At 49.0% G+C, this 21,045-nt stretch overlaps 1 protein-coding gene across 2 annotated transcripts in view; it reads left to right on the top strand.

Annotated features, from left to right (window-relative positions):
- The first annotated feature begins 263 nt into the window (after window positions 1–263).
- The window catches only part of PDE8A (phosphodiesterase 8A), an 81,526-nt gene continuing 60,744 nt past the window's right edge, over window positions 264–21,045 (top strand). The window contains exon 1 of one of the 2 annotated variants that reach the window (XM_054589154.1): window positions 264–493. In XM_054589154.1, coding sequence (XP_054445129.1) covers window positions 290–493 — 204 coding nt within the window. In that variant the 5' untranslated portion in view covers window positions 264–289. Of the gene's footprint in view, window positions 494–12,569; window positions 12,597–21,045 lie in introns of those variants that run through there. The other variant, XM_054589158.1, reaches the window with a different exon arrangement.

Below are 21,045 nucleotides of genomic sequence, written 5' to 3'. Positions count from 1 at the left end.
GATGTGAGGGCGGCCGGCGCTCACCGCCTCAGGAAGGGCATGTTCGGAGGGGCGGCCGCGGCGCGCCGCCCGCCCCAGCGCCCCCTCCGCGCCGCCGCCGCCGCCGCCGCCGCCGCCGCGCCCGCACCGCGATAAAAGGGGCGGCCGCGCTTCCTGACGGGAGACCCGCGCTCGCCGCCCGCCCAGGCGGCGATGACACGGCGCCCGCGGCGGCCCCGAGGCGCCGGGCGGGCCGTTTGCTGACCCGATAGCGGCCGCCCGCCAGCGTGTCCGCGGCGCCGCCACCAGCATGGGCTGCGCCCCGAGCATCCACATTTCCGACAGCCGGACTGCGTACCACGGCGGCAAGGAGGCCGAGGACGCGCCGGGCCCCGCGGGGCGGCTGCCGCCCGGCGGGCCGCGCCTCCCTCGCAGCCTGGAGCCGACCGCCTCGCCCGCGACCCGCGGCGCCAGCCTCGCGGCTTCCGAGCCCCGCGGCGGCAGCAGCAGGACGGTAAGGGGCGCCGGGCGGGCGGCATCTTGCCCTCAGGGCCGGGCCGCGGCTTTGGGGGACTTTGACGGGCGCCCGCAGCCCGTCGGCCGGGCGGCGCGCAGGGAGCAGCGAGCCGGGTGCCGGGTCCGGACTCGCGGCGTCGCGGCGGCGCCGCCGTGCGGAACCCCACGCCCGGAGCTTCAGGGCCCGCCGCGAACCTGAGGCGCTAGGGCCGCCGCCCTCCCGCCGAGCGAGACGGGAGCCCGCGGGACGCTCAGCCTGTGCGGACTTTGTTCTTTCGGTTCCCGCGGCGGAGCGGCGCGCGGGGCGGCGCCCCCTCCGCCGCGGGACCGCCGCGCCCGTTGAGGCTCCCGCTGGTTCGCGCACAGGTGTCCCAGCGCACGTGCGACCCGGAACGCAGGTTCTGAGGGCGCCCACCTTTACGAAGCCGTCTCCCCAGGGGCACACGTGCGCGCCCTTTTTTTTTTTTTCTTTCTTTCTTTCTTTCTTTTAAATTTCATGGCTGCAGCGCGTGTTGTCTCGGATACGTTTTGTCAGTTTCTGGGGCTTCATCTTTCAGGGGTGCGGGTGCGCGCGCGCGTGTTTGTCTGAAAGGCATGGTCGTTTAAGAAGCAAAAAAAAGAAAGGCATGTCCAGGAGGGCACCCCGCGGCCGCTTCCCAGGCCTTCGGGCGGGCCCAGCGCGGCCGGGTGGGCGAACGCGCGGAGGCAGCCCGCGTGCGGGGCGCAGGCGCTGGCAGCCCGGCCCTCTCGCCGCCGCCGGGGAGTCCTTTGCAAGTTCACCGGCTGGTCGTCTCGGCCGGGGCCCCCTCGGCAGCCCCTGCCTCCCTCCCCGCAAGTGCGCTCCGCTTCGGCTCTTCAGCTTTTGTGCGTGGCCCTCCTGCTTCTTCCACGTGGAAGTGGAAAGTCGCCGTCGGGACTGCCCCGCAGAGAAGAGGCGCTTTCCGCCCCGCCCTCCCCGCGAAAACGCACGTTTCTCTCGTTATCGGAAGATGGGTCCTGGCAATAGATTCTCCGCAGACCCGCGCCGCGGGGCGGGGTTTAGGCTGCCGCCCGAAGCTGCTCTGCCTGCCAGCGGGGTGCCTGTACGTAAGCCTCCTTCACTGGCTGGAAAAAGGAAAGAAAAAAAATTACACAAGTGAAGTTTGAATATGACAGCTTTTTACAGCCTTCAAGTGTTTTGGGCCAAGTCCTCCCCGCCCCCCCCCGCCCCCCCGCATTAGCTGATATTAAGCGTTTAGGGCACGGAGTGAGGCCTTTGTGTCTCGTGGGCCTTTCGGGGGTGACCGAGGTGTCTTGTAAGCAGCGACTTACTCTTCGGTCACCCGCAGGGCCTAGATGTCTCCTGAGTCTCAAATATGCGGCCCTGCTGTCCGACCCTTGTGCTGATTTGGGTCCCCCAAAAATCCGCTGGTCATCCCAGCGCTCAGTCCCGTGACATGCACATAGCAGGGGCTCAACACATGTTTCCTGAATGGTTTTTTATTGTTAACTGAATGATGACGCTTTTTCAGTCACTGGAATTTGATTCCATGAAGCCTCCGGTATTGGCTTAAGACTATGTAATATTATTATATCCAGAGGAAGAGTGAAATTTTAACAGCACCACCGCACAGAAGTACTAGTCTCACTCTTGTGATTCACGGACTGTACGTGTTGATGCCACATCTCAGTTACAGGTATTTGTAATCACACATGTCAGGTAATAGGTCAGAGGTAAATATTAGCCTTTTTTGTTTGTTTAATATTGTTTCTTTACGCAAATATATTAAATATACTCTGGGAATTTAAATGTACATGTTTAGAGAGGAAGATAAACTTCCAGCAATTTAGCAAAATCACATTTTACAGTTCTTTTGAGTTCCTGATATGAATTCATCAAGATCCAACTCAGTTCATTAGAATTTCTCTTCTCCAAAATACAGCAAGTCAGTATATTGTTGAGTGATGTTCAACAAGAAATTCCGTGGGGGAAGTGTTTATATTCCTGTAACACACAGCAGTAATCACCGGTTTGTGGGACTGCATGGGAGATTGACATTAATTGCATTTTCAGGTTAATTAAGCAGCATATTCCCTACACGGTAGTGTATCCAACATGCGTTCCCTGAAATAATTTGTGCACTCTTAAAAAGTGTTAAAGTAAGAAAAGCGTTCATGGTCAAGTAAGTTTGGGACACACTGGCTCAGGCTAAGTTCTGCAGACTTCTCTCAAGGAGGATTTGTCACAAAACTGAATTTTCTAAAATACACTGTGAATCCCCAAATGGTTGAGAGCATGCAACGTGCGCCAAACCTGTTTGATCATGGAGCCCGTTTACTGAGGCGCATCTCAAGCAGACCACAGGTTAGGGCACAGGAGACCACAGTATTCAAAGTACAAGAACTACAGTTACCACAAAAGCTCAATAAACGTAATATGCTTCTTAATGATTCCAAAGGTACTTTAGGATCTTGCAGTACATTAGGCTGGGTCATCTTTATGAACTTACTTAAGTATAACTAAAAGTACCCTGACTACGGATTCATTTCGGCAGTTAGAGCCTGTGTGGTTACAGATGACAAATGCTGCGATCAGTTTGAACGCTTAAAGCTTTGTTTTGTTTTTAATCAGGGTGAGCCTCCGCTGCAACGTTTCAGTGTTTTCGGGTCCATGTTTGGACTCCTCTGTTCTCCCTTTCCTTAGTGAGGACTTGTGTCGCCCGTGAAAGAGCTGCGTGTGGGACGGGAGTGTCAGAGGAGAGCCTGTATGCTCGCCCTCCCACCCTTTTCGCAAACACCGAGAGCACTGCCAAGGATGGACGCTGCCCCCCCCGCCCCCCGCCGCCCCCCCCCCCCGCCGCCCCCCGGTCGGTGAGGTGGCAGTCGCCCCTGTTTCATTCACTGCTGTGCACAGACCTCCCCTCCCCCCAAAGGCCTCCCACAACCATGTATCGAATTGGAGACTTGTGTGAACCAGACTGAGGAAGTGCTGAACCCACCCAACCCATAAAAAAGAAGAAATAGAAACCAGTTTTACCCAGAGTGGAGGCTGTGGAACTTGGATTTGGTTCTGAGGAACTCTCTGGTTATTCGTGCCCAGGGACTGATCTGTTTCTACGCTGGTGAGCAGAGTAGATTTCCCTATAAAGATGTAAGGGTTTGTGCAGCTGGAGGAGCAACAGGTGACAGATAACAGTGTGGCCACACCCTCACCAGGGTCACTGCCTCCAGCACTCAGAGTCCTCCCTCGGATTTGCCCGTGTCTAGTCTTTGCTTCCCTCCTCTTTCCGTCACCTCACTTTCCTTTTTGCACCAGCATCACCGTCTTCTCCTTTTTCTTGCCAGCCCACCTTCCTCTATAGAACTGGCCGAACTAACCATCTCAGGCGACCAAAGTGGAGTCATTTCTCAGTGTTTCTTAGCTATAGAATAAAATTTATTGCCTGCTTTTAATGTTACCAAGTGGATTAATCAAATTTTTGTATTTCCCTAAACTAAAGAAAATTTTTCTTTGTGTGTGACCTGACTGATTCCCCCCAACCCCCCATCCCTCCACTGGGGGTCATTGACCTTTGGCAGATTATATGGAAGTACAGAAAGCTTCCTCGGACAGTGCAGTTGAGAAAATGAGGCCCTCTTTCTCTTTCTGAAATGAGCGACTGTAATTTATCTCTGGAGCTTAAGGCTGTGAGTTCTCTCATTACCGCGTTCGTATGCCTTTTGGTATACATACAGCATCTTATTTTGCCAGGCCTGGCTATAAAGATTTGGCTTTTTGTATTTTCTTGAAAGCTTATTTTACATGCAGAGAATACTTTGTATTTGTTATACATATTATTGTAGTGCTTAATATTATGACCATAAGTAAAAGTGTGCTTCTTAAGATAGATGCTATGAATGTCACAACTCTATCAGCTCAAAGCTGCTTTGGGCTGGCCTTGACCCACTCCTTGCTAAAGGGACCACAGGCCCCTTCTGGCACAGATGTTCCCTGTGAAGTGGCTTATGACACTGATGTTCCCTTGGTGGCTTGCCCATGTGGAGTGGGTTCTTCTTTAGGGGAAGGTTGGTGATGCGAGGCCACAGGTGAGGCAGGCATCTCAGAATAACATAGAATGCCTTAAAGGGCCAAATATTTTTAAAAATTAAAAATATCAAAGAACAGAGAGAGAGAGAGAGAGAAGTTACTCAGGACATGACTAATCCCTTGGTCTTGTCCAAGGTCAGTGACTTCAGCCTGGTTTCTCAATACACCGAGAACAGTAGGAGGCATTGGACTCTGAAGTTCTTAGAGTGCAAACTATTCATATTAATAATATCCACCATTTCTTGGATGCCTTCTCTGTTGCAGGCGCTGTGCTGGATGTCTTGCAGATGTTACCTCATTAAATCTTTGGAACCCTGTGAGGTGCCTGCTACCACTTCCTTTTTGCAGACAGGCAGCAGAGTTTGGAAACTCACCCAAGGCCGCACAGTTAAGCTGGGATTCAAATCCATCGTTGCTGGCTCTCACCCCTGGCTTGTGGCTCTCTGTTAACCACCTAACTCCATCATGTCTCCCGTTCTCTGGCTCTCTGCTGGGTTCTAGATGTCTCAGGGCCCCTGGGTAGGGGTCCTAAATCTACGCATGCTGTCAGGGTTTTGTTAAGTCTTGACTTCCTGGGAAGCTTGGTTCCAGGCCTATCTTAAGTGCCCATGTCTGTGGAAGTCGCAGCTGTATCCAGCCCTGTGCCGGTTACTCCTGAAGCCAGACACCTTGTCCTCTTTCCTCTCTGAAATGAGCTGGCAGGCATCCCTCTCCCTCCCGCTTGGGCTGCAGGTAGCCTTCCTTGGCCGGGAGCTCCCTTAGAGCCAGCTCTTCCCATCATCAATTTTTGCCTGGAGTGCAACCCCCTACCCACTTCTGCATGTACAGATCTTCCCAGACTCGTTCAAGGCACAGCTGAAATCTTCCCTGAGTTCCTGGCTGTACTTGTAGTCTCCTTCCTCTGCTCTTACGACCGTCCCCTTTGTCCCCTTCGTCCCCTGTAGCTCTTGCAGGCCTAGGACTTCTGCCTTGAGTTTCCTGCTAGAGTAGAGGCCTCTTGAGGGCGGGAACTGCGTTCTAGCTTCATTACAGTTCCCCAGATGGTTGGCTATACACACTGATCTCTCAGGCTGAAAGGGCTTTTACTCATGTTCTGTGGGTGTATCTCCCTTTGTTTAAATTTAACGAAAATTGTCGGGGTGTGTTGTATATGTTTTAACAAAAAGCCAGTGTACCCTAAGCCCCTAAGCCAGTGTTTAATCTGTGGGGCAGTTAGTAAAGCTTTGCTTTTCATTTTGGCCGTGTCGGGTTTGAGTATTATTCCTGGGTCCCCACGTTCTCAGCTCCTTCTGTTCTGGTGAGGAGGGTGGTTGACTATGTTGTTAGAGAGCTGCTTTGACATGTAGCGTGTGTGTGTGTGTGTGTGTGTGTGTGTGTGTGTTTGACACGTTTTATATGGCAGTTTCTCAGCTGCAGGCCTCTTTTGCATTTGCTCCTTCTCACAGGCAGGCAGGATGTCATAAATTTCCCCAGACTTTGAGGGTGGCCTTTAAAGAACGCGAGGAGCAGGGCTTGCCCGTGCTTTTATTGTCTGTGGGTTGGGAATAAACCTCCGGCCTGTTGGATTTATGCTTTTACTGCCTGCGTCTCCCTCGTGCATCCGGCCAGTGAGCACAGCAGCCACTCCAGCTCTGCTTGCTCTGCTCCTGGGAAAGCCCAAAGCGCTGGTGGCACCTCAGTGCCTTGTCGTCCGCAAGTGTGTGGAGTTGATGGCAGCTCCCCAGTGAGGTGTGTTTGTAAGGATGCAGGTGAAGGAGGATAAGAGGCATTGAACAGCTTTTAGGTCCGGCTCCATCAGGGGCTGCTTGTGGGGTATTTGCCAGCTTCTGAGCCAAGTTTTCGCATCGAGTGGGACTAGAATACCAGGGTTTTGGTGAGGATCACTTAAAATCATCTGTGTGGAAGTGTTTTTGCAAACTCGAAGGCCCTGTTGCACGTGGGGACTGGTCTTTCAGTTACCTTTCTCAAAGGCAAACTTTGCTCAAATACGTTTGCTTATTTTTTTTTAAGTAAGTCCCTTCCTTTTAAAAATACATGTATTTTTGTCTTTTCCCTAATACTTTGTTGTGAACAATTTCAAACATATAGCAAAGTTGAATTACCTGCCACCTGGATTCTGCAGTTAACAATTTTCTGGATTTGCTTTAGTACAACTCTCCGTTCCTTAATCTGTTTAGCAGTCCATTTTGTTGTTGGATGCATTTTAAAGTAGGTTACACAAGTGTGTATACTTAACCCCTAAGCATGTTAGTGTGCACATCACTTAGAGATCAAATTTTGTTTTGTTTTGACAAAGGTATACATCTGTGTAGTGCAAATCTGTCAAGATCCACAATATTACCATTGCCCCAGAAAGTTCTCTCTGCTTCTTCCGCACTCCTCCTTCCACCCAGCAGCAACCATTGTTCTGATTTTTTTCCATTATAAATTATTTTTGCCTATTCTAGGCTTCTTTCACTCAGCATAGTATTTTTAAGATTCATTGGTGTGGCGTGAGTCAGTAGATTATTTTCTTGCTAAGTGGTATTCTGTCGCATGACGAGACCATGATTCAGTAATCCATTCTTTTGTCGATGGACCCTAGGGGTGTGTCTGTCTCTGTGGGCTGTTAAGAATAAAGCTGCAGCCCTGGCCCGGTAGCTCAGTTAGAGGACCGGCCCTGGCACATCAAGGGCATGGGTCCCGTCCCTGCTCAGGGCGCATCCAAGAATCAACGAATGAAGGCAGAAAGAAGTGGAATGGCAAATCGATGTTTTTCTCTTTCTAAATAAATAAATAAATAAGTTTTAAAAGGACTAAAGCTGCTATGATAGTCTAGTGTGTATTATTTTGTGGTCATATACTTTCACTTTTCTTAGGTAAATACCAAGAAGTGGAATTACTGGGTATAGGATAGCTATCTGTTTAGCTTTTTAAGAAGTTGCCCGGCCTTTTTTTCAAGTCAGTTACACAGTTTCACACTCCTGCCAATGATGTATTGGGTTGGCCAAAAAGTCCATATGGTTTTTTTTTCCATAAAATAAGACATGTTTTTTAATTTTCACCAATAACTGTATTTGGATATTTTGATCTGTCAGCTGTCTCCTGCTCTTGGCTTCTTTCTAGTGGGTAGAGGCCAGGGGTGCTGCTAAATATCTTCCAGTGCATAAGACAGCCCTGCAGCAAAGAATTATTTGGCCAAAATATCAATAATACCAAGAAATTTTGCAAACCACTTTTGACACATTTGATCAGTCACATCACCTTCTCCATACATTGCACAAATCTTTGTTTTTGTGTTTCGTTGGGTTTTTACCTTTCTTGAAAAAAATAAAGCGTAATATGCTGAAAATGTTGCATTTTTTTTCCATCTTCGATATTAAAATGGCTGCACAAAACTTCACCAATTTTGATGTTTTTTTTAAATGCAGGCTGCTATGACAGCTATTGCAACACAACCTAACAAAATTGTTTCGAATGAGGTTAAACACAGGAGAGCACTACTGGAGCCATTATAGGGTAAAAATGTAACACTTTTTGGCCAACCCTGTATAATAAAAGTTCTGCTGCTTCACATCAGAACTTTGTAGCCACTGTTTAGTGTTATCAGTCTTTGAATTTTAGCCATTCTGGCGGGTGTGTGATGGTACCTCATGGTTTTGATTTGCATTTCCTTGATGGATAATAATTTTGAGCACTTTTTATGTGACTATTGATCACTTATATAACTTTCATCTTGAAGTTTTCATTTTAACCCTTTCTTATTAAAAGGAAATATAAACACTGTTGTGACCTCTGGGTAGGGAAGGACTTACTAAACAAGTTACACAAACTATTTACCAAAAAGGAAAGGGTTGATATATTCAACTCTCTTAAAATAGAGAACTTTTAATCAAAAGAGAATGAAAATAGGGAGAAAATGGGGTATTTGTAATAGTGTCAACAATAAAAGTAAAACCAAAGTGAAAATGGAGGAAAGCGGTAGACTGGAAGAAGAAATTTGTAACAAATAATTCCAATAATATATGAGTGTTCAGAATGTACATAGAACTCCTACAAGTCAGGAAGAAAAAGACAGTCTATCTGAAAAATAGGCCAAGACTTGAACAGGCATGTCATTGAAAAGGAAGCCAAATGTCTAATTAATGTAGGAAAAGATGTCCAGCCTCACTGGGGACATGCAAATGAAAACCACAGTGAGGTAACATTTTATACTCACCAAACTGGCAGACGTTTAAAAGCCCGACCGTATCTTGTGGAACCCTTCAACGCCGAAGGCAGAAGTGTAAATCAGTGCTACCACTTGGGAAAACCATTGTCATTACCAAGTAGGGTGGAACACGTGACACTGTGACCTAGCAGTTCCACTCCCAGAAACTCTTACACAGGTGAACTGGAACCATGTGTGAGAGTGTCCATGGCAGCATCGCTTTTTATAAGCAGACGTTTTGATTGAACCCAAATGTCCATCTACAACATGATGGATAAATAAGTAGCGTTATGTGTATACAATGGAATAGTTTACAGCTTTGAAAATGAACGGATTGTAGTCAGAGGTATCGACATAGATCAAGTTCAAAAATTTAACGTTGAGAGAAGTTATAGAAGAACGTACACATTGTAATTCATTTAAAGTTTAATAGCTCAGCAGTATACTATGCGGGAATATATATAATATACACACACACATTAAAGTTAGAAAAAAGTACTGTAAAATTCAGTTGGGTAAAGAAAGTTTATTTCAAGGACTGAAATGATTAGCAGGTTAATTCGAGTGCCTTGTAGGGAGGGTATAGGAGGGCTATACCAGGCCCCGTCCTCAGGGCACAAGTAGTCCTCTGTGGGACCCCATGGCAGGCCTGTGACCTAGGAGCGATGGCAGTGCCCGAGGGGTGGGGGTGCTCAGAGGACAGCCAGGAGCTTGGCCTGGACTGGTCATCAGGTATAGAGAGAGGAAGGGAGGGAGGGTTTTGACCTGGGCTAAGAAGACTGGGAGGACCCGGATCGGTAGACGTGTGTATGAGGGTGGAGTGGGCTGGCTTGTCCCGCAGAGGCTGACCAGGGATGGGATGGAGCCCTGAAAGCCGTGCTGCAGGGTTTGAAGTGTGCATAAACCTCAAAGGCTCTTCATTTTCACCAGGGAAGTGAGAGGATACAAACATCTTTTATGAAGATTAAGTTTCTGAGGAAATTGCAGTGCGTGGGGTGAGGAAAAGCCAGAGCTGGGGCACTGCCCACGGGCCCACGGCAGTGGTTCGGGCACCAGGTGTGCCCAGGTGTAACTCAGGTAGTGCAGTGGTTTGGGAAAGGAGGGGCTGAGGGAGAGAAAGCCGGAGACCAGCCTGCCCTGGGGCAGAGACTCGGAGGCTGGGTGTAGCAGCAGGGACGGTGAGCGCACGCCTCGGTTTGTGCAGCGCTTTATGGCTTACCAAGTGCTATTTTTATACATCGCCTCCTTTGCTGTTTCCCAAACTCCTGTGAGGTAGGAAGGAGGGGTTTATTTTCCCTGCTGAATACCTAAGGAAGCAGAAATTTAAGGACATCAAACGACTTGCCCGAGTTTGTGGTGACCACTTTAACAGAAGCAGGTTCGCCGTCATGCACAGGGCAGAAGCCCCAGGAGAGAGGGGCCGGGAGCTCTGTAAAAAGCCCTTCTTGTCCGTTGCTTCTGGGTTTATTACATGTAAGTAAACTTATTTTTCCTCATTAGAACAGCAATGCTCATTGTAGAAACTTGAAAAATACAGAAAAGAACAAGGATCACTTAAATTGCACAATTACTCCAATTGCATATTAGAGAGCGAGCTTCCCATACAATGGTGGTATGTTTCTTCCCTCCATGTAGGTTACTTTAAATAACAATAATTAAAAATGATTTTTGTAAACAGTTTTGTTCTTAGTTCTAGGAAACACTTAGCTGGTATTTCCTCACATGTCCTCCTTCCATTTCCTCATTTTCTTTCTTCTGCAGCTCCCTCCAGATGATAGGGTTTGACACGTCTTGGTCTGCCCTCCGAGCCTCTTCACTTTTCTCTCACTTCCCATCTCTGCACCACAGTCTGGGAGGGTTTTTTAGTCCAGCTCTCGGATTCACTCCTCAAGATCTGCTCAGCTCTCTAGCCCACTGAGTTTTAAAATTGGACATTTTTTGTGTTGAGGATTTATGGTTTGTTCTTGTTGCAACTGCTTACTCATGTTTTTTGGTTGCAGCATACTCCCTCATCTCTTTGAGGATATTAATTATGCACACTTTAAAGTCCTATTCTGATTGCTGTTTTATTGAAAACATTTTTATTGGGCTAAAACCACAGTCAGAAACGTTACAAAATCTTAAAAGTAGACAGCTGGATAAGATTTTGCTCATGTATGCTGCGTGCAATCACCACCCAGATCAAGACGGAACATTTCCAGTACAGCAGAAGCCTGCCTCGTGACTGTTTGCTAGCTTTTAGTATTTTAAACATTTTGTTATGAAAAATCTCAAATAGACAGCATTCCTGAAGGAATTTTATATTAGCACTTTACTGTACTTTATCGCATATCCCTCCATCTCTCCTGTCTAGCCACCTCCTCTCTCTCCCATGCATCTTAAAGTGCCATCATCAGTACACTTTCTCTCCGGTGTTGTATGAATATTATTAGAGTTCAGTATTTGTTTAGCATTTTTTTACTTTTGAGGTAAAATTTACATACCATAAAATGCACAGATATTTATTGCACATTTGCCCAGTCTTGCCAAATGCATACAATAAATGCCTTAAAAAACCTCTCTCAAGTTGCGGAACATTATCATCACCCAGAAAGTCCCCTCATGTTCCTTCCCAGGCAGTTTCTCCCCACCCTCTCTGCAACCACCCTGCTAATTCTTTTCTTCTTCTTTTTTAAAATGCAAAACAAGAAAACGATTTAATAAGCTATGATATATGAAATAGAATTACATATTATCACCGCATAAAATATATGCATATGAAAAACACTTGAAGGGAATACACACCAAAAAGAGAAAAGGGTAACAATTGTTATATTTGTGTTAATTTTTTCCCATTGTAGATTAGCTTTATTCTAGAACTTCATATAAGTAGAATTATATACTATGTACTCTTTTATGTAACACTTATTTCACTCGGCATTATGTTTGTGAGATACATCTGTTTGATGGATCAGCCTTTCATAGTATTGTGACTATTAACTTTTAAAAGCTCATGATACATAGTGTTAAATTGCCCTCCAGATAGATGTGATCAAATTTTAGTATTGCAGCAGCATGTGAGTGTTTGTAATGCTTCCAACAATGTTATTGAGAGTGGTATTTTATTAGTATTTCAATTTGAATTTATTTCGTTTATTATTTCCTTCCCCCCACTCCCCCCACCAAGTGTTTTGGATACTTTTATCTTCTGTGAATCATTGTTCCTGCTTGCCCATTTGTCTCTCTGGGACTTAGAGGCTCAAAAAATTTGCAAGAACTTTTTAGTGTGTTCGGAAGTTATGTTCTGATCTCTCATGCTTATTGCAGATCTTTTTCTCCAGTCTTTTTATTTTTATGGATGTGTTATTTTATAAACTGTAGATTTTATATTTTTATGAAACCAGATCTAACACTCTTCTTTTACATTTTTTTTGCTTTATACAACATCTTTTATTATGGGAGAAGTACATGTATTCTAGAAAACTAGCAAATGCAGTTTTCACCACCTAGAAATCATTTATTGTAACATGTTAGTATATACCCTTCCAGATTATTCACACACACACACACACACACACACACACTTTTTTTTAACTGAAATTAGATCCTGTAGTACATACTAGGTTAAAAAAAAATTGTGGTAAGTACCAATAACATAAAACTTACCATTTTAATCATTTTTCAGTGTGCAGTTCAGTGGCCCTGAAGTGCATTCACACTGTTGTGCAAGCGTCACCACCACGCGTCTCCAGAACTCCCTCGCCTTTGCAGACTGAGACTTGGTGCCCGTTGAGCAGTGCATCCTCATGCCCGCCTTCCTCCAGCCGCTGGCGTGCTGCCTGCGACTACGCTAGGTCCCTCATCGAGGTAGACTCGCGTAGTGTTTGTACTTTTATGACTGGTTCATTTTACTTAATGTAACGTCTTCAAGATTCATCCATGGTGTAGCATGTGTCAGAGTTTGATTCTCTTTATGTGTACGCTGCACTTTGTTTACCCATTGACGGGTGCTTGGATTGTTCCCACTTTTGGTTATTGTGAATAGTGCTGCTATGAACATGGGTATGCAAAGCTCTTCGAGTACCTGATTTCCATTCTTTTGGGTATATATAATATATACATATGTACCTAGGAGTGGAATTGATGGATCATTATGGTAATTCTGTTTTTAAATTTTTGGGGGAAGGGGGGAGAGAGAGAGAGAGAAACATTGGTGTGAGAGGCAAACGCGCATTAACTGCCTGCCCTACACACCTTGACCAAATCGGCAACCCAGGCGTGTGCCCTGACTGGGCATCGAACCCATGACCTTTCGGTTTACGGGACAGTGTTCCAGTCAATTGAGCCACACTGGCCAAGGCAACCCTTAGATTTCTTTTAACCTGGAACATCCTTCTGTGTTTCTAATTACACTAATTTGTTAAAGAGACTTGACTTCTGTGGTGAAATTGGTTTTCAGAGGCTGTGAGTTGGAACATGTTTCAGTGGCCTTGTAGCCCCCTTTCTCGCCATTGTGGGCCTTCTGTCATCGACTTTCCATCACACAGAGAGCTCCAGTTTGGCAAGTTTTGCCACTAATTCTTTGTTGGGTCAATGAGGTGTCCCTTCATTCATTCAGCGCACATCCACCTAGTGCTCACTGCGGGCCAGGAGCTGCACTTGGCTTTTGCAAGGAATGTGAAGATGTAAGATTAGCCTCCTCTTTGGATGAGGTGCTCATTAGAGAGTAGGCTTGCCTCCCATTGTGCGCACCTTGCTGCCCCCCACCCCCCGATTCTCCAGGACCTGTTAGAAATCTGAACACACCGTTGCTGTGGCACAGTCAAAGAGGGTGGGGGATTGGAGTCCGAACTCTTGGGTTTGAATTCTGGCTTTTTGGTACTTGTTTCACTGTGAGCTCGGGCAAATCATGTAACTCGTCGGAGAGCCCCAGGTCCTTGTATGTGAAATGAGCACATGTGAGAAGGTGTGGGGAGAGACCAGGGAGGTGACAGACGTTCCTGTTTCCCTCTGCGTATTCATCAGAACTCTTTTCCCACCACTGGGTCATTAGAGAAGGAAGCTCTGTTACAACGCTGTCAATGCTGCTGAATATACTGATAATGGAAAAATAAACAGGGATGTACTGCGCTTCTGGCCTGTAAACCAAAAAACAGTTTTCAGTGCCAAACACTGTGTTTGTCTTGAGAGGCCACAAATATTTCTGCCGTGTAGGACAGCTTCAGATCCCACAGTGGCTCTCTTGGGTAATCACATGATTTTGATTTAGGTTCAGCTCTCTCTAGGCGGGCTTGGCTACCATGTAGAGTTTGCTTACTGCGCGCAGTCTCTGCTGGAGCACTGTAGTGCACGCTGGCTGGCGGTGGTCTCTCTGGCCAGGGCCAAGGCGAAGTGCACGTGGTCTTCTGGAGGGCAGGCCCCGGCCAGTTGGAATGGCCTGCCTGCCCCGCAGCCAGGCTCCTCCGCACCAGGTTGCATTGGAGCCAGCAGTCGCGAGGCGGTGGCACGGGAGCTTTGCCCCGTCCCCAAGTGTTCTTAGCCTTCTCTGCTACAGTATGGCCAATTGCTCAAGTGACCTACCTCGCTATGATTTCTTCCTCAGGAGGAGGTTTTCTGGAATTTCTGCCCCACCTAAGCTATTTGAGAACATATCTTCAGGCCTCATTTCATTAGTTCCCAGACAACCAGACCCCACATGCAGAGGTCCAGGTCCGCTGCTCTGTAAAGCAGAGGTTCAGAGTGTGGAGCAGAGGGATCAGATGCACACCCATCATGCCATTCCCTGCTCACAGCCCTCTGGAGCTCTCCATTGCCAAGTCCAGATGCCTTTCCTTGACCTGCAAAGCCCAGCCTGATGAGGCCCCTGCCCTCCAGCTTCAGCCCTGCCTTACATGCCGAGCACCTCGAGCATTCACACTTCCGGGGACTGAGTGCCCTCTGGACTTCTGATGGTGCAGCATCCTCACAAGCGCTCGCTGAGAAGTTCTCCCCAGCTTGGTCAGCAGTGTTAGTCGAGAGCCGTGGTGAAGGCAGAGCTCTGAGAAGGAAGTCGGTAACTGCTGGAGGAAGCTGCTTTATGTCTGGAACAAAGGCCCTCGCATTTTTGTGTTTGTGGTGTTCATTCCGTTAGAAAACTAGTACGATAGGATGAGGGGTTCAAACTACCAAGGTCGTGCGTGTCAGAGGGTGGAGAGGTCCCCGGGGGCTGCTCTGGGGCAGTGCTTACCCCGAGGCTCCTGGGAGTTGGAGGATGTCAGCAGAGAACGGACACCCTCGGGACCAGGGGAGTGCGCGGGGCGGGGGGCTGCCCGGGGGAGCCCGTGGCCGCAGAGCGGGGCCCCCCTTTGCCGCAAGGGGGCAGCTCCTTGGTTTGGCGGTGCGCTGCTGAGTATCAGGCTGTGTGGGACACAGATGCTTTCCTGTGATCAGCCGGGCGCCTGTTTCCATCTGGCTTGTTAGACTGTGACCTGCTAAAACATGGGTCGCCTAGAAATCAACTAAGGTTTTTATACTAATAAAGGATCATGTGTTGAATGTTTACTACGTACCAGGTCCTGTTCTACGTACACTCTGTTGGCTTGGTATTACCTTAGTGGTTACCTTTAAGAGGAAGAAAACAGCCGAGTGGGAGGTTAGGCAGTTTGTCCAAAGTTCCCTAGCCAGCTGCCTGGTTTCTGAATCCACACTAGATTCTGCTAGGTCTGTATTTTTTATTTTACTTTGTGAGATTTCTGAGATGTCGTGAGTGTTTTTTTCGTTTGTCTGTTTTTTGGGACAGTGTTCCTGGTTATATTGGTCAGGATGCTTTTGACTGCAAGTGACACAATGTAATCTTAACTGGACGAGGCCCAAAGTGAAACCTGTGGGTCACTGGAGCCCGGCTCCCGCGTCCACACCGTGGGAAGGGGCGTGCCCGCCCCGGGACAGATGAAGCCAGATCTCCTCTCCATCTTCCTCTCTCGCTCGCTGTCATCTTCGTTTTCTTGGGCTGATGTTTTTCTGCTCAGCGGGAAAGGGGGCCCATCCACAGCCTCCCCGTTCGCAGTTTCCCCAGTGAGAACCTAGTCCTTTCATTCCAGCATGAAAGTCCCGGGGGAGGACCCGATGGGCCTGGCTCAGGACCCCTGCCCACCCCGCGGCCGTTGACTGCTGTGACGGGCAACAGCTTCCACAGAGCTGGGTAGTCGGGTGGGGCGGAGCAGCTCTCCGAGGAAGGGAGGGTGCTGGCCGGTCAGATAGAACAGCGGTGCCTGCCCTAGGGCCCAGCCCAGGCCCCCGGACGCCCTGCATCTTAAGGCCTGACACCGCATTTGTGCGTGATGAGAGTTGGGTCAGTTCTGCATCAGAGGCAGTTTGCATTCTGAGTTACTGGAGAAACTTTCCATTCTCTTTGCTGAGAGAAGAATGGGTGCTCGCTTGTGGGAACATTTCAGCAAGTTTGGACAGAGAAAGGGCTTCCCACTTGACCCTTTCTCTTTCTTGTGTATTTTGCTTAAAAGATACTTAATGACTCTGGATTGCACATTACTTCTCTTTTTATCCATTGCTCTCTGAATTAGTAGTTGTTTTCAATTCTGCTTTTACATTCCAGGGGTGAGATCATTGTATCCCGTGTTTTTGTGTTTGTTTTATCAGCTAACTCAATCTTGGGCAAGTCACCCAACCTTGTGGGCCTTAATTTCTTCACCTATTAGGATAGGCTGACTGTTGTAACAAACCCAGAAGCATATAAAAGTGTCAACCTTGATGAGTGAAAAATAAAATTTAAAGTGAGTGTTCCCAATCGGTGGAGGACTCGTCTCAAAGCGGGGACTCAGGGACAGGGGCTCCTCCCGTCTTGTGGCTCTGCCGCCTTCAGCCTACGGCTCCCACGCTCACCGGGCACATCTGCTTGGACGAGTTGCAGAGGGGAAAGAGCGTAACAGGTGGGCGCGAGGTTTTCAGAGGCTAGAGCTGGAGGTGGCCATGTCCGTTTGTCCCAGTGGCTGCTTGGCCACACCTAATTTCACTGAAAAAGGGCGGGAAAAAGGACCTTTGTGTGCGCCCGGGAAGAGGAGCTGGGCTTGGACAGCTAGCCATCTCTGCCACGCCTCTTTGGCAACATTTGTAATTCTTTCCTTTCTCCCCTCTCCCTTGCATAGCAGTTGTGATGTTTGGTCCCAAACGTGCCTCCTTGCCCCAGTTATTGGCTCAGTGATAGACATGTAACTCAGACCCAAGTCCGGCAGGACATGAAGTTCCTCTGCTCCCACTTACTAGTCCTGCTGAATCCTGTTTGTAGCTCACAAGATCTCACCCTGGGCATGGCATTTACATGAGTCAATAAATCCAGTTTATGGCATAATAAGTTAATTTTCTTCACCTGTAACCAAAAGCATCCTGGTTGATACAACTTATGAAATGGAAAGGGATCAGGGAGAGAGAGAGGACAGAGTCTGGATCTCTGAGTTCTGCTTCCATTTGCTGCTGTCATGCCTGCGATGTTTCTTTAAATACTTGAGCACCCAAGCAGGGTCTCAGTTGATGTTTTCCCAGTTTGACTTCCAATTTCCTAGAATTACAGCTGGGATAACATTCTTCATTCTTCTATCTTTAGATAACTATTTGTCTTTGGATGATAGTTTCATTGACAAATAAATGACATCTTATTTGTCTTCCACCAAAACGTTCATACGCTTTCTCACACTTCGTTTCAGCAACTTCTCTAGACTAGAGTTTGCCTTTTCATCAAGAAAGCGTATGGAATAAATGTATCGTACACACTGCAGAACGTACTGGTTTATAGCTGGGTATTATCTCTGTGTTATGTAGGAATTCTTTACTTCTTGAGTTGGAATGTTGCAAGCCCTTTTGGAATTTGAATAGTTTGTCAAAGTTGTTGATTTTTATAGCACCTCCATCTTGGGGGGGAAAAAAAAGCCACATGATGTTGCTGAAAGAACATTTTGAGAGACTTATGTGGCATTCAATCAAGCAACTGGAAACGACCTGTTAAATATTTAGGACTGTGGCTTGGGAAGCTAACTCGCACAGCCAGCAGCCACTAGCTCAGCACACAGAGTCCTCGTGCAGCCGTGCAGTGGAGGTGACCACGGTAAACTGCGAAAATCCAGCCTGACTCCTCCCTCTCAGGAGGTGGGGACCCCCGAGGGGCACCGGCCTTCTCACTGGAGCCACCCTGCCTTGCTCCTTTCAGCAAGGATTGGGCCAACTTAAAGGCTACTTACGGGAGCAGAAAGGCAACAGAGAAGGGCGCGGGGGCAAAGGGGGCGCAGGCGTGGGTTCATCACTGAGGTCAAGAGCCGGGGCAGATGCGCGGTGCCTGCCACAGGGAGCGTGTGGGGCCGGGAGAGGCCACGCATCTGGCTGTGAGCTCTCACAGTCTCAGCAAACAGGGAGACCGTCCTGAAATTCCCGAGACTCAGGAGTATAGTTTCTGATCTGAGGCCTAAAGAAATTGCTGTCCTGGACCCCTTTGACAGTTACAAGGCTCTCAGCAGTGGTCCCCTAACACATATGGGGGGAGCGTCCCTCAGCGCCAGCTGGGGGCCCACGCTCCGTGGGGGCTGCAGGTGGGGTCTGCAGGTGGGGTCCATGGAGTGGGCCAGGCACCTGCTAAGTTGATTCAGGATTTAAACTCTGGGAGAATGTGCTATTACCAATTTTATCAACCATTTATAATTTCTCTTTTGCATAAAAAGAGCTGTTACTTTGGCCATTTCTTGTTGGAGAATTGGAGGGCTCCCCCGCCCCCTCCCAAATAGGATGAGACTTTTTAAAAAGTCAAGCATGTTAATAATCCATTTATCGTTTGTGGCAAAAAAATTTTTTTCTGGTTTGACTTTTAAACTTATGATAAGCATTTTTAGGTTTGCTCACTGAAACGGGGATAAGCGATTGTGCTGAGCGGGAGACTGGGGATGGGACAGCTGGCTTGAGAAGGGGAAACATCTGGAATAGCCCTTTTTGGGGGGGCAATGTTCGGGGACCTAGAGAGAGGCCCTGGGCCACATGGCACCCCGCCTGGTTGTACACTGCGCATTTATGTAGCGTTCTGAAGGCTTGGGCGGTGTTTGTCCTCAGTGTGCTTTGCCAGTCCTGTGTGTGTGGCCTGGGGTGGACGGTCGGACTGGTCTGGAAGTGGAGCTCTGCGTTTCTCAGGCTGTCTTCTAGCTACTGACAAGGCAGCCGAGAGAGCGAGGGTGAGGGCTGTGGGTGTGGGTTTGGCAGATGCAGCAGAGGCGAAGGGCCTGGTGCGGCGGCGGCGGGGGCGGGGGCGGGGGCGGGGAGGCCTGGCAGCCCCGGCCAAAGGGGACGGGAGATGAGTGCTGAGCACAGCGCCTGATGCGTGGGGCCGCGCAGCTCCGTCAACCCCCGCAGCAGGGCAGGGCGAGGGCTGCCGAGGAGCCAGCCGCAAAAGCACGAGGACCAGTGAAGCCTTTATGCTGTTAGAAGGCAGCACCGGGGAGACCAGGGCTTCTCGTGTGCTGCTGATGTTGCTTCTTGATCTGGCGCTGGTCGTGCAGGTCGCTTCAGTGTGTGAAAATGCATCTGTTAGTACACTTACGGCATACGTACTTCTCTCTGTGTGTATTCAGTAAAATGTGAAAAAATGAAAGCATGCACGCTTTGGGGCCAGACTACCTGTTTTCAAATTCCAGCTCCTTATAGCCACTTGACAGCTGTGGGACCCTGGGAAAATCACTTAACGTCTCTGTGCCTCACGTTTCCAGTCACGTGGAAGGAGAGGACTAATAGGGCCCACATCCTCGGAGTGCTCTCAGGGTCGAATGAGGCGATATTTGGATGCCATGCACTCTGAATATGGCCTAGCACATAGGAAACACTCCAAAGGATACTTAGTAGTTATTTTTGTTAATAATGGTATGGGGGAGAACTGATGAATTGGGCAGCTGTGGTCAGAGAGAATTAGTGGACATTCCGCCACGTGCAGTCCTGAGTACGGCCGTGCAGCGGTGCCTGGAGCGGACGGGGTGGACTGCGGGTCGCAGAGAATTAACGGGAAGGGACCGTGAGGTGGTGGGGTTGCCATGGTACCCGAGGCCCCTCCCAGGGGGATGGTGGAAGAGACTGAGCTCAAGGTGCCACAGCCCTTAATGACCGTGAGTGGCCGATGGCCTCGCTGGGGGACGTGAGGCTCTGAGGGCCCGCGGCGGAGGGGCTGCCTGGTGTGGCAGCGGGGCATCAGAAGCAGCCCCCTCTGTGGCGCGGGATGGAGGCAGGCCGCTGCGGTCCCTGCAGACGCTTATTCCAGAGCTGGCCAGGTGTCTCCATGCCTGCACAGTTGGTGGCTTAGGGAGGTGTCAGAAGCCAGGCGACGTCTGCTGTGTTGTGGCAGTGAGATATGGGTTAATCACATCTGCTTCAGTGTATTTTCAGAACTCCATTCTCAGCCTGCTGGCGCCCATAATGGTCTGCCTGGCTCCCTGTCGCTGCCTCTCTCCTGGAAGCTTGGCCAGATTTGCTACCAAGCCCTCCTCCTCCTAACTGTGGACCCCGCACCTCAGTGGGAGGAAACGGAAGCCATTTCATTCTGGTTCCATCCTCTGACACTCAGTAGCATCTCTAAGGACTGGGCCTTGGTGCTGTGGACACACTCTCTCTGTAAATTCTTATACCCTCTCCTGGTTCTCTGTCAGCTCCCCCGTTTCCCCCCGACTGAGCATTCGGCACCCCCTTTCCCCTGGCCCCAAGGATGGGCTCCTGCAACTTGACATGGACCCCCCCGCACTGCTGTGTCTGCCTGGAACCTTTGTGCCACCTTTGCTCCGCCCCGCTCACCCCCGCTCACCCCCGCTCACCCCGCGCCTGCTGACTGGACCTCCGCCCTTTGCTGGATGCTGCGCTTCGGCATTGTTTCTAGTGTTTCACTATCCTGACTAGCGCTGCTGCGGACACTCTAGCGTGTGTCTCGGGCAAGCATGTGTGCACACCCCGTTGCGCAGATACCTAGGAGTGGGATTGGCGGGCAACAGGAGATGCGTATGTTCAACTTTTATAGATGCTACCAGTTTTCCAAGGTAATCTTACTGACTTAATTCCTGCCAACCGCGTATGACACTAGGTTTTTGTTGGGCTGGTTTTTGTCATAACAGACACAATAACCCACCACAGTCCGGAGAAAATCGAAACTTTTGATAAAAACCGGCCATGTGCAAACGATGGCCAGGGCCCCTCTGCAGCCTGAAACCCCCGTGCGCTCCTTTCGAGGAACTGGATCACCTGTCACTCAAAATTCTGAAATTTTACGATGGGGAAGCTCTTAGGACAACACATCCCATTGCAGGAAGAGATC

Source organism: Pteronotus mesoamericanus, unplaced genomic scaffold (assembly GCF_021234165.1).
Source record: "Pteronotus mesoamericanus isolate MK-2021 breed Mesoamerican mustached bat unplaced genomic scaffold, CSHL_Meso_final contig_1242, whole genome shotgun sequence".
Lineage (NCBI taxonomy): Eukaryota > Metazoa > Chordata > Mammalia > Chiroptera > Mormoopidae > Pteronotus > Pteronotus mesoamericanus.
Note: the sequence above shows the minus strand (reverse complement) of the source record. Positions and strands in the feature narration are given on the sequence as shown.